Source organism: Leucoraja erinacea, chromosome 7, assembly GCF_028641065.1.
Source record: "Leucoraja erinacea ecotype New England chromosome 7, Leri_hhj_1, whole genome shotgun sequence".
NCBI classification, from domain to species: Eukaryota; Metazoa; Chordata; class Chondrichthyes; order Rajiformes; family Rajidae; genus Leucoraja; species Leucoraja erinaceus.
In genome coordinates, this window is record NC_073383.1 from 50,419,262 (window position 1) to 50,433,125 (window position 13,864).

General features: G+C 42.6%; 1 protein-coding gene across 1 annotated transcript in view; it reads left to right on the forward strand.

Annotated features, from left to right (window-relative positions):
- vps8 (VPS8 subunit of CORVET complex) overlaps positions 1-13,234 on the forward strand; it is a 434,442-nt gene extending 421,208 nt beyond the window's left edge. Inside the window, exon 47 of the mRNA XM_055638558.1 lies at positions 12,937-13,234. Within this exon, the coding sequence (XP_055494533.1) occupies positions 12,937-13,077 (141 nt within the window). The 3' untranslated portion in view covers positions 13,078-13,234. The remainder of the gene's footprint in view (positions 1-12,936) is intronic.
- Positions 13,235-13,864: the final 630 nt, after the last annotated feature.

Below are 13,864 nucleotides of genomic sequence, written 5' to 3' on the forward strand. Positions count from 1 at the left end.
TCTCAGAAATAGTCCTGACATTTGCAACTGGAGGTTTATTGCAGTTGCTGTAGCTGTTCAGTGATGATTTCAAAACACATCACTTATACAGATTATACGCAGCACTAACAGCAGCACTGATCATGAATGTTTTGCAATTTCCAACAGATAATTTCATAATATTTTACTCTGCTGCGATGTGATTGCCAGAACCAAATTACTTTGCACTACATTTTCCCTTGGTGAAACATTTTTCTAAGCAGTGGCTGAAGGTAAGTGAGTCCGTCACCCTCAGCTACATGCCTCAACTTAGTCAAGAGATTTGATCCCATTTGTCCGCTAGATTTACCGAGTATTCGATTTACCATATGGAGTACTGACAGAGAAATAAAATGAAACAAAATCAATGGTTTAAAATACCAATAAGATATTTATTGCTGGGGATGGTGCCAGGGCTCAGGGAGGTGGAGGGTTGGGGAGGGACGGATGAGCGGACCAGGGAGTCACAAAGGAAGTGGAAGGGTGGGAAGGACAGATGTGGCTTGTGATAGGGTTTTGCTATAACTGGGGGAAATAGAGATATAGTTGATGGAGCTCATCAGAGATAGAGTTCTGCTAGACATCACCTTTCACCTCACTTGCTTTCACATCCAGTATATCATCTTTATCACTTCCACCAGTTGCAATGCCCGTCACCTTTCACCCCTCCCTGATTCTCTAATCAACCCTCTCCTCCATCTCACCTTTCCCCCGTATCCTCTGCATATTGGCTGTTTTCCCTCTCCACTCTCAGTCCTGATGCAGGGTTTCTATCCGAAACAGCAACCATTTCCTTCCATCCATATCTCAATCTGCTGGGTTCCTCCAGCAGATTTGTGTTGGACATCACTTTAACTGTTTATGACCTTATCTACGTAACAATTAGAATAAGTAAAATATGGGGACTAATGCAAAACATTTATATAAATAGTTGATTTAAACCAGGATAATCACAAAGGAGGGTAAGAGATGGCTAAATACACCATGGAACATAGAAACGGCATGTGTGGAGAGCAGATGAACATTAGGTCAAGCACAGCTATTCTAAAGGGGGTGAAGGATATTGTGATGTTTAAAATCTCCAAAGGGATGAGAAAATGCTATTAATACACAGCAAGTCAGACAGTAAACTGCAGTGAGAATAGATGGATGTTCTTTTGAGATTTCACAGGAAACTGAGGCACAGAACATTGTTTTGAAAGGATAAATAGGAGGCAATTATTCATGGAAATTATTTGCAGAAAAAAAAGGAGGAAGGCTGAGGCTGCACTTTGAATTTTTAAAGAACATATGGTCATTCTTGGAGAGATTCTCAGAATGTTGTAACCAGTTTAGAAAGCTTTATTTTCTCAGTCACTGTGATGACTGCTACAAAGGCGAGTGATGCAGCGCACATAGATTCCACTGATGGGGAGCTATTTCTGGGGCAATTTAATTTAGGAGCTTTTAAATTTTTAAGAGGATTTTAAATTTTGTGCCGATTTTGCAGAATGATTGAGGCAGAAATTATTAAGTATTTCAAAGAATGAATTTGATGAATATTTGAAGCAGAGGAGGATGATTGTATAGGGTGAATGTAGGACTTGACACATTCTATAGGGTGAATGTAGGATTGATATGCCTTTTGTGCCCTGGCCCCGTTCCCTTGTTCTTAAGGATAGGATACAGGGAAGCTATATCTTGTGGACCATAGAGAACGCAGCAGGTCAGGAATCTCTGAGCAAAAAGGATGGTGGTTTGAAGGAAGTATTTTTCTTTCTTCTACGAGAGTAGTTTCCCTAAGTGTAGGCAACAATGGTGTGGCTGCTTCAGTGCAGCCATGGAGCCAGTGGGAACCTTTACCAAGCTTTACATTCCTTATTAGCACATCCAAAACGTCCAGTACCTGCATCAGACATGTGAAAAAGATGTATTTTGTTTGTCCTTAACCATGATGCCACACTTCTGACTGGAGGTGTGTTCACACTTCCTGTTTGTCACCGCAGAGACTTCAGTAGCACATAACACTGGAGAAATAATGACCTAATTCCTTGGCCAATGCATCGTGGTGCAGTGTTCAGTCCAGTCAGGTTTATTCTCTGTCATCAACCCTGTGTAGAAACTGTCATCAACCCTGTGCAGATAATGGTTGTACTTCCGTTTCCAATGTGAGGCCCTGGGGTCAGCAGTTTTTCACTTTGTAACTTTGGTGCAAGCTGAAGTACTCCTTGTGGGGTTATTTGTAATTATTTTGATGAACACTCGATGGAAAACTGTTTTCACTCTTTCCACTGCATCATGAAGATTCTTTTGGGGGTTGTAGTTATTGGTGTCAAAATATATTATTACTTAGATTGCAGATGCCTTCGGTTCCAGATCCTTTCTGGATTTTACTGGACCACCAGGGATTACGTGATAATGAAACGACAATACATCCCTGGCCCACTAATGACCCCCCCTCCCGTGTGCCTAAAGCACCATGGTGTGCCAGAACCTTAAATAAAACAAATATAAAGTGTAAACTGAAGGTGAATGGAATGACCTGCTGACCCATCCCTGACTCCCATCATCCACACGGCAGTACAGAGCCCCAGCTCCAGACCCGACTACCGACTCGCATGTTGCACTCTTCTTCACCCACTGCATTTTCCAGTGACATGGCTGTGGTTACAACTCACGTTGTAGCCCCTGGGGCCAACGCTTTCTTTGGGTTTCCTTACATCTTTTCAACAGAGTTACAGTTCTTCAGCTGAAAGTTTTTAACTTGTGTCTAAAATGTTTATGTAAAATGCATTTCCTAATCGAGTCGCATTAATTCAGAAACTAACGTTTAAAAAATATTTCGCGTGACAGACATAACGGGAGGAAAATTAAAGTGGTGATCAGTTTGGAAAAGGAAAAAGCCTATTTTGTTTTCTTTCTAGAGGAGGAAAAGGTTAAGTTCAAGTTCACATTTATTGCCTCATGCACTAATTAAGGTACAGTGGAATTTGATTTACTATGCAGCCATACAAACACAAGAGCACAATACACAATAGAATTTAACATAAACATCCACCACAGTGGAATCGACATTCCTCACTGTGGTGGAAGGCAATAACTTTGTCAGTCCTCCTCCTTTGTTCATCTGTGGTCGGGGCCATGAAGCCTCCGCAGTTGCTGCTACGGAAGGCCCGATATACAGGCACTCTCGTCGAGATGCTCAAAACTCCGATGTTGGGACGGACGGACACTCTGCGGCTTGGAGGTCCCGAATCGGCCACTTCCTACTGGAAAGCACGGCCTCAGGATGTTATAGGCCGCAGGCCGGCGGTCGGAGCTTTTCTCCAGCAATCCCCGGTGAAAGATCCCAGACGACACAATGGAAAGTCCACGCTGCGCCCGCTGCTGAAGTTCTGGACCCGTCTCCGGTAGAGGCCGGACCAATCCAAACTGTTAGGCCGCGAAGGAGGGAGAAAAGTCGCATTCCACCGAGGTAAGTGACTAAAAAACAGTTTCCCCCTATTCCCGCCCCCACCACCACTCTAAAACACACTTTTAGACATACTAAAAACAAAAAAAAAGTGAAAAGGCCGAACAGCTGCTGGCGAGGCTGCCGGCTCGCGGCGCCACCCATCAAAAATACTAGAGACGAGTCTTACTTAATCAAGTTTGAGAATATATTGGGAAATGTTTGCCTTTAAAGATTAATTGGATTGCATAGAGATAATGACAATGTCTAAATGGACAAAATAATCTTTTCTTGTTGGACTTGAGGTACCAAATAGTCCCTTCTGATTTTGTACTTCAGTATTTGCTTAACTATTGAGCAGACTTGATGATTTACTGGATTGTAGTTTATCAGAATATTTGACGATGTAGGAGCTTAATATGTATTCATTATTGAAAATTGAAACATTATAAACCGTTCTGAAACAAACTTTTCTCTGGTCCCTGCAAGGCCTCTGTTCTAAGCAGCAGAAATATTTAGACCTTGATCGGGCAGAGCCCTGATATTCTCCTAGTCTGCAAGAGAGAGACTTTAATGAGACACCAGCCCACCCCATGGAATTTCAGGGTGAGAGTGTATTGAAAATTGTGCGTAGGATGGAAGGCACTGACAAATTACATTTCCCAGAGACTCTTGTTAAGGTCACTGATCCCAAGGGTGCTTTCAAAAAAGATCACTTATGAATGATGGAGTCATCTCATTGCTTGACAGCACAGAAGTGTGTTATTTCATATGATTTGAGCAGATATCCATAGGTGGTGATATGACACCATTGCCATTATATTTATAATGGTAAAATATAATTGCACAGAATATGATTAATGGCTTGAATCTGTAGCTTTGATGCAAACAATTAGTGAGCTATTCTAACTGTGATTCTCCTGTTCACTCAGAATCAGAGCCGGCCTGGTGTTCACCCAATGCGTTTATCCAATCCCTTTTAAACATATGGAGCATAAAACTTTATAGCACAGTAACAGACCCTTTAGCCCAATCATGATGACAAATTAAACTAATCCCTTCTGCCCACACATGACCCACATTCCTCCATCCTTGCATATTCATGCGTCTATCCAAAAATGCCAATATTATATATACTTCCAGCATGACCCATGGCAGCAAGATCCAAGCATCTATAACTCTATCTATCTATCTATCTATCTATCTATCTATCTATCTATCTATTTATCTATACATAACTAAAACTCCAATCTTGTGCTCTTCCTGTTTGCGGGGTTTTTCTATTTGCGCAAAGAAGGTACGTGATAGTAATACAATTTTTTTGGCCAGGTTATTCACCGTTCTCCTGTGCTACGAGTGCAACAAATTTCATTCCAATTGGTGGTATATTGTAAAAGTTATCGAGCTTTAAAAACATTCAAAAACCGTGCGTGCGCTGATTCCTTCAGTCAGCACCATGTTGATTGGTCTCTTCTGTCAATCAATGCCATGGCCGGGATGGCAACGCCCTTTCCTGCCCCACCGGTCCCACCTCACTCACAAACTCCTCTCTCCCCTCCTCACAGTAATTTGTCTATCATCTCCCCCACCGCCGGCGGCAGGGTGGGGGTTTAGTGGAGACCCTGGTCTTGTCTCTCTCCTCCTCATCACTCACCCCTCTCCCCCAGCCGCCCTCTGCGGCAATAACGGTCCCGTCTACCCATCCCCCTGGGTCCGTCTCCTCCGCCGCCGCCGTTGTGGTAACTCATCCTCACTGCCTTCTCGGAGGAGATCTTCTCCACCAGCTCATCGAAACTGATGCTGCCCACCGTGATGAACACCGACTCCATCTCCCCCCACGGGGGAGTGACTGAGTGTAGGGGAAAGGAGAGAGATGGAGGGGTGAGGGAGGGATTGGGAGAGGAGAGGAGGAGAGGGGAAAGATCCTGGGGAGGTGAGGAGGGAGAGTGGGGGGATTGAGGGAAAGGAAGGGGTAGGGAGGGAGAGGGGGAAAGTGGAGGAGGTGAGGAGTGTGGGAGGGAGAATTAGAGGCGGAGGACAGGGGGAGTGGGGGAGGTAGGTAGTGGGGAATAGAGGGATAGGAGTGCAGTGGGGGAGGTCAGAAGGGATAGTAGTGGGGAGATAGGGGGAGGTGAGGAGTGGGAGATAGAGGGATAGGAGGGGTTAGAGAGGGAAGTTATGGAGGGATGGAGGGAGTAACTGAGGGTACGGGAAAGAAGGAGGGAGAGGTGAGGGATGGATTGGGGAGGGGAAGAGGAGAGGGGATAGAAGATGGAGGGTGAAGAGGAGGAGGAGGGAGTGCTGGGGGATGAGGAGAAATGAGCCGTGCCTGCGCAGTTAGGGGGACGGGTGAGTGGTGAAATATTGCTTGGGGAACAGGTTGCGCTGGGGAACGGGTTGCGTTGGGGAACCTCCCGTGTGACAGGAACCCAACGGGTCTCACTGAGTCTAGTCTTCTATATTACTAAAAGTCTGATCTTGACCACTGTTGTTCTGTATATTGATTTTAGAAAAAACGCCGCCACCTACGGCTGTGATTTTTAGCCATCTTACTCAGTCCCCCTCCGCTGCGCAACACAAGAGGATTTTTCCCATCGATGAAAAATAAAAGAGTTATTAGTGTTTAAAAAATGTTGAGATTCTCTCTCCTGAAGGCCAAGCCCCTTCCGGAGGTACTATAAAACCCGGAAGTGTTGAGTGCCTCAGTCAGTCTCTGCAAGATAGGGGAGCGAGAGGGTCACGTCTCTCAGTCTGAGCTGTGAATAACACTGAACACGTCTACTAAACTGAATGGTTTTACTGACCTGTCATTGTCCTTAATGTGGTTTGAAAATATAGTTTGGAATTGCTAAAGCTGTGTTGCGTTGTCTTTGGTTTGGAAATGCTAAAGCTGTGTTGGCTTTTGTTTGGAAATGCTAAAGCTGTGTTGCCTAATTAAAGTTGCCTTGCCTAACTAAAGTTGCCTTGCCTAATTAAAGTTGCACAAAGGACACGTACTGCGCCCAGAATCACGCTCCTCCCTCCCCCTCCCAGGTGCCTCCCGCGGTTCCAGACTGGAATATTGCGTTGGGGGAACGAGGCACAACGGGTTCCACTTGGGGTAGGGAGGGGAGAGGGGCTATGGGCAATATTAACAAAGACAGGACTCCCAGTCCAATGAGAGATTTGTAATGTTGTTGTAAGGTGAGGGAGGGAGTGTTGGGAGGGTACGAGGAGAGGATTGTTGTTTAATAGAGGGAAAGAAGGGGGTAAGGGAGGGGAAAGGGGTTATGGAGAGAGGGAGGGATATGACTGAGGGTAGGGGAAAGAAGAGGGAGAGAGAGATGAGGGAGCAAGTGGGTGAGGATAAGAGGAGAGGGGGAAAGAAGAGGGAGGGCGAAGAGGATCATGAACGATCAAGTGGAGATTTGCATCTGTGTTAGATTGGTCAGCTGCTTGATCACAGCACTCCCAGCATAATTTAGAGATGTGTAACAACAACATGATTCTGTGGTGTGTGGTAGGGTGAAAGGAAGAATAGATCTTCATGCAACTTCAAACATTTAGCATTTCTGAACTTCTCTAAAACATCATATTAATGTAGTTGTCAGTGTCTTCTCTTAAACACTGACAGCATTGAATCCAAATCACTGACTATTAATCTACATTTTTAATCTTCCAACAGTCCAATGGGCATTTATTCCAACAAATAAGAATTTGGAATGTGCGTTATTCTTTGAGGAAAACATTTTATCTTTCTTCTTTTTTGGTGCAAATGAAATCTGCATTGACTTGAAATAGAAAACTACGGGTTGTAAGCAGTTGCGTGTAATGATGACATTCTTTGGCTTTTTTTGTCTCCTGGGACTCACAGCTCTGGAGGAATGATATGAGTGTGTTGTAATCCTGGTGCAGCATGAGCAGGTTTAGTGTTATTTTGCCTCGAATTTAGAACTCCATGAGAATCCCATGTTTAATCACACAAATTCCCCCCCAAAACAACTTGTTCTTCCTGTGTGTAGTAATTACGTGAACGATCACTTTTGACACTGCAAATTGTTAGTATCTGCAGAGTCCACGTGTAAAGTAAATTATGGCCATTTGTTTGCCATTTGTTTGTAACATTTGGTCAAAAATCTGTATGTCAACATTTATAGCTTTGCCCAGTAACTAGGTCGACTGCCACGACTTCAATATGATCATGGCTTCAAACTCTATCCCGTACCTGCCTTCTCTCCATTGGTTCCCTTAGCCACAGCGGGCCACATGGTAACTCCCTCTGGAAGTATAGCCAATAAACTGGCCTCAATAGAAAATTGATGACCTCCAGAGATTCATCACTTCTGTGTGGCACCTCTGTTTCTCTTCTTTGAAAATTGTGCTCCTTAAGCTGTGACCCCTTGTCCTGGACTTCCCCAACATCGGGAACAATCTTCCTGCATCTAGCCTGTCCAACCCCTTAAGAATTTTGTAAGTTTCTATAAGATCCCCTCTCAGTCTCCTAAATTCTAGAGAGTAAAACACCAAAGTCTTTCTGCTGGAGTAACTCTGACCTCCCAGGAATCAGTCTGGTGGCAAACACTGACTAGGCTCTGTTTCATAATGTTGGCCCTCAGATTTTCAGACCAATTCTGGACGAACATGAATAGCGTGGTCTCACCAAGCTTCAGAACTGCAGTAGATTCTCCTGCTAACTTGTGTCATTTTCAATGGCAAAACCAGCATCTGCCTGTTGCACCTGCATGCCTACCTTCAAACTGGTGAACCAGTATGAATCGGGTAATCCCCTTTCCCAATCGGCGGGGTGGTCTCAGTCTGGATCTAAGGGTTTGCTTCCACCAAAATGGATAACCTCACATTTTCCACATTATCAAGGGTCTGTCAATCATTTTCCAAGACCCATACAATGTTGTTGATTAGTCACAGAACACCTGTTACAGCATTAACATCTCAACTTGGAAATTGGAACCTATCCTGATCATTAATTTATTGCTATAACTGGGGTAGCTTGCCTTGGGCTAGTTGGCCAGGAATAAAGTACCCATTCATTTCATTCATCTCTTTGGTTCTGATTTTTATCTCACCAAAATAATATCATTTTAAGATTGTACCCAGAGCACATCTTTAAGAGCACATCATCAACCCAACCCAACAAATACTCCACCAAATTATATCATAAAACTTTTATGGAATTGAAGAGGAACTTTGAGTGATTTTGAATATTGTGAGCAATTTTGGGCACCATATTTGAGGAAGGATGTGCTGGCTCTGGAGATGGCCCAGAGGAGGTTTACAAGAATAATCCCAGGAATGAGTAGGTTAACATACGATGAGCATTCAACGCACTAGGCCTATACTCGCTGGACTTTAGAAGAATGAGGGGGGACCTCATTGAAACATACAGAATAGTGAAAGGCTTGGATAGAGTGGATGTGGATGGGCTAATACTGCTCCTATCACAACATTTTATGATCATATGAAGTCATTTGTCTTCCAGTGTCCACAACCACTCTCCATCGCTTCCGCCCCACCCTCTTACCGCATTTTTCTATGGCCATGCACATGCACATAGCTGCACCTCAGGCAGTGCACTCTAGATTCTAACCAAAAGCTCCCTAAGAAGTATTTTCCTTGGGTAACTCTTAATTCTCTTCCTCCTTGTCTTACACTGGTGACATCAAGTCCTCAATCCCCCTCCATCAACTGGAGCAGCTTCCTGCTATCTGTGTCCAGACCTCTCATCATTTTATATACTTGGAACGTATATTTTCCTGGACTTCATTTTTCCAAAGAAAACAGACCCTGCCTCTGCTATCTATCCATGTCAAGTCAAGTCAAGTCACATTTATTTATATAGCACATTTAAAAAACAACTCTCATTGGCCAAAGTGCTTTACATTTGTTATAAGAATAGTATAAACAAACAAACTACATACATATATACATATAGCCCTCGCTCAGAGGACGTCAAGAAAGGCTTGGGAGTACAGATACGTTTTTAGTCTAGACTTAAAGGAGTCGATGGAGGGGGCAGTTCTGATGGGAAGAGGGATGCTGTTCCACAGTCTAGGAGCTGCAACCGCAAAGGCGCGGTTCGCCCCTGAGGATATTCAGCAACCCCAAGTCGGCCGATCTGAGGGACCTGGAGGTGGTGTGGTTGGTGAGAAGACTTTTAATGCAGGTGGGGGCAATCCCATTGAGGCCTTTGTAGACATAGAGGAGGATCTTGAAATTTATTCGGAACCGCACAGGGAGCCAGTGGAGAGAGGCCAGGATCGGGGTGATGTGGTCCCTTTTTCGGGTGCCCGTCAGGAGTCTCGCTGCGGCGTTTTGGACCAGTTGCAGGCAGGACAGGGAAGATTGGCTGATGCCAGTGTAAAGGGAGTTGCAGTAATCTAGGCGGGAGGAGATAAATATATGGATGATCTTTTCGAGGTCATCAAACTGGAGGAATTGTTTTATTTTAGCTATCGTCCAAAGCTGAAAGAAGCTAGCTTTTACCACGGCATTGACTTGTTTGTCAAGTTTCAGTGCTGAGTCAAATATCACGCCAAGGTTTTTGACGTGAGGTTTGAGTAGTGGGGTAATTCCCTTATCCCATGAACATCTCCTGGACTCAGAAATTGCTGCTATTTTATTTTACAGTTGTTGAGGAAAATCATGTGGATGAGAAATAAGAGAACAACAAGATGGTTTGTTGTGAGAAATGAGAATGTTTGCCTCTGATGGGATTTAAAATAAAAGGACCTGTTTAATTACAATTTAATTACAGAACATTTTGCGCTACAAATGGATGCCCAATGCAGATTAATACAGATGGATGCACAATGACCCATGTCACAAATGTAATGGGCCAAATGATTAGTAGGAGTCTCAATGATTGTGGGGAGAAAGTGGGAAAATGGGGTTTGGAGGGAGAGATAGATCAGCCACGATCGAATGGCGGAGTAGATTTGATGGGTCGAATGGCCCATTTCTGTTCCAATCACTTATGACCTTATGAAATGGACTGTTTCCATGCCAAATGTCTGAATGTCCCTCTCCACAACAACCTGGTCCAGGTATTTAAACAAGGCCTTTGTTTGGATTGATTGAGTGACTCGTTTTGGTTTGAATTATCTTCTAATTTGGCATTTTCTTTATCTACTCCTGGTAAGAATGTACTTTCATAAGTTTATATGTTATAGGAGCAGAATTGGGCCATTCCGCCCCTCAAATCTACTGCACCATTCAATTATGGCTAATTCCTGAGTGGGTTCCCAATTGCCTAGTGGAACCCAGCAGATGGATAGGAAGAGGTGATGTTCTATTAATCTGTAAAATTGTACATGGTGGTTCAATATCATGCAACGTATATTTTTATTGTGGTTTGTTTACTTTTTGTGATAAATGTACACATTTGTGACTGCAATTCATCATTTTTATTATAGAAATTTTGCACACCTGGAATAGACCCAGTAATTTACTACTGTATTCAGTACTGATATTTTTGCTCATTGGATTCTTCCAATTCCCAAGAGAAAAGTTAATAACAGGTTTTATGAAAGGAAGATTTTATTTTTAATAAAGCAAAGCAACAGCATTTACAACATTTAAATTGCCCATTTTACAAGCCTGCCACTATAATAATTATCCATCATAGAGCCATACAGAAACAGGCACTTCAACCCAACTAGTCCATGCCAACCAAGATGCCTTCTCTAAGCTAGCCCAACCTGCCCGCCTTTGGCCCATATCCCACAAAACATTTCCTATCCATGCACCTGTCTAAAAATTTTTTAAACATTGTTATTGTATCTGCCTCAACTGTTTATATACTTGCAACATATCTTGGAATAATTTATAATTATGCGGATGCCTACATTTTGGGGAGGCTTAGCGAAGAGTCATGGGAAAGGGACTGTCCAAAGCTTTGGCATTTTAGTGTAAACATGATTAATGCAAGTGCTTCAAGGTATATGGTAGATACATAGTTTTGTACACCTACCCGAGTTTCAAGTTCCTGATAATGACAGGGGTGGCAAAAATCAATCATCCATTCTTTGGGAGCACAAAAAGCTTTCTACATTTCCAAAAATTATTCATATTTCATTGTCCCTTATAAATTCCAAACATACATGTAGTATTGAATCCCTCCATTGATCTGAAGTACTTAAGTAGTTGGTTGTGATGCATATTATGTCCTGCCTCAATAAGGACTCGGATACATTATAAATCGCCTACCGCCACAACAGATGAACAGGGGATGCAAACTCGCTGGCTCACCACTCTGGCATTGTACCATTGCAACTCAGCGTTCAACACCATTATCCCCTCTAAACTTCTCTAAACTCAGGAATTAGGTCTCTGCTCGTCTTTGTGCAATTGGATCCTCGACATCCTCATCAGCAGATCTCAATCACTACCTCCTCCTCATTGAGCAACAGCACCGTAGCACCTCAATAATGTGTGCTCAGCCCCCTGTTCTACTTTCTCTATACCTCATGCTCCAGACGCAGCTCCACACCATCTCTAAATTCACTGATACCACTGTTGTTAGATGAATAATGGGCAATGAGTCAGAGTACACAAAGGAGACAGATAATCTGATAGAATTATGCCTGACCTAAGCAAGACCAAGGAGCTGATTGTTGACTTCAAGAAGGGAAAACCAAGCATTCATAAACCTGTTTACATTGATGGAACGATGGCGGAGAGAGTCAACAGCTTCAATCTCCTAAACTGCATATCTCTGAAGATCTGTCCTGCACCCAGCACATTGGTGCAATCACAAATTAAACTCATCAATACGTCTCCTTCCTCAGAAGATTGAGGAGATTAAGTACACCAATTAATACTTTATCAAACTTCTACACGTGTGCATTAGAGAGCATACTGACTGATTGAATCACAATCTGGTTGGGTGATTCGAACATCCAGAAACGAAGGAAGCTGCAGAAAGTGGTGGTCATTGCACAGTCATCCAGGTATTGGCCACCCTATCATTGAAGAAATCTACAAGAAGCTATTGCTCAAAAAGGCAGCTAATATCATGAAAGACCCACCCACCAGGACCAAGCACTCATCTCACCATTGCCATTAGAAAGAAGGAACAGCAGACTGAGAAGTGTGACCTCCGGGTTCAAGAAAAGCTACTTCCCAGCAAACAACAAGCTCTTGAACCACACTGCTCAACCCCAACTACAACCCTACTTCAGAAACGAGCCACCATGTGCTTTGTTTTGGTTACACCTTGTTCTGTGGTTTTGTGCTATTACAGTCTGGTTACCTATTATTACTCTTTATTCATTCATTGTATTATTGATTATTGTATATTTATTGTGTTACTGGGCCTATAAAGCTGCAGCAAGTAAGAATATCATTAATGTGACAATTAAATACTCTTGACTCTCATGACAAACTGAAGTCTTGCAGCCTTATGATTTAATTTTATTGCCTTGTTCAAATGTATTTGCTCATGACGCAACAGGATGTGCATCATCTATAAATTTTCTTTTTGTTTCTTGCAGCTTGCAATTCTCACGGAACTCTCTCGTAATCGAAGCAGTGACAAGCATGGTTTGCTCCATCCTGGTTCAATGGCAAATAGCGTATTCCAAAATGAGAACTTTCAATTGCGACTGTCACCACCTCCAGTCACTGAAGATTAGTATTGTCGATGCTGGTTGCACATTCAAAATGGACTTCTTAAAACCATTTGCATTAAAATTTAATGCTAAGGCTAAAAATATCAGTCATTCCTGCGTATCCTATCAGAACTTACATCCATAACATTGCTACTATTAATAAAGTATGTTCTCTGCTGCTGTGCTGCTTTGAGTATTTATGGAAAGACTGAAACATTACATTTTTCAACTTGATCGTGAAACAAAAATAAGCAATCTCACAGATTTCTTAACCATATCTTGTGTTAATTTTGTTTAAACCAAAATATTTGTAGTTTAAGGGCTGGGAAGATGGATTTTTTTTTCCTCCACACAAGATGCTCATTGTTCTTTCCCTTTACTGAAAACATCAGTTCATGAAAGTGCACATTTCCAGTCACAAGTTCTACAAGAGTCTAAACAAGTGGCAACATGTCTGAACGCAGAATATTTAATACAGGCCTTCCCCAGGAAACGAACGTGTTCTTTTTTTACATTCATTCATGAGTCAATTTTGATCATTAGTCGTAAAATATCCCAAAATTACTCTAGAGGAACAATATCTCCAGGTATTGTCATTAAAACCACATACGACAGAAAAGACAGAACTGTTACTGAACATGGAGAGGTGAAACTAGTTCATGGGATTGAATGTATGTCCATATGTCTGATTTTTTTAAATTTACTAATATTATGGAAACTTGTTCGTGGGAATGTGTGTTAATAATTTCATAACCCATGATGGACAAATTCATGTAGTTAGGATTGGAAATCCTTTCTCCACAAGAACATG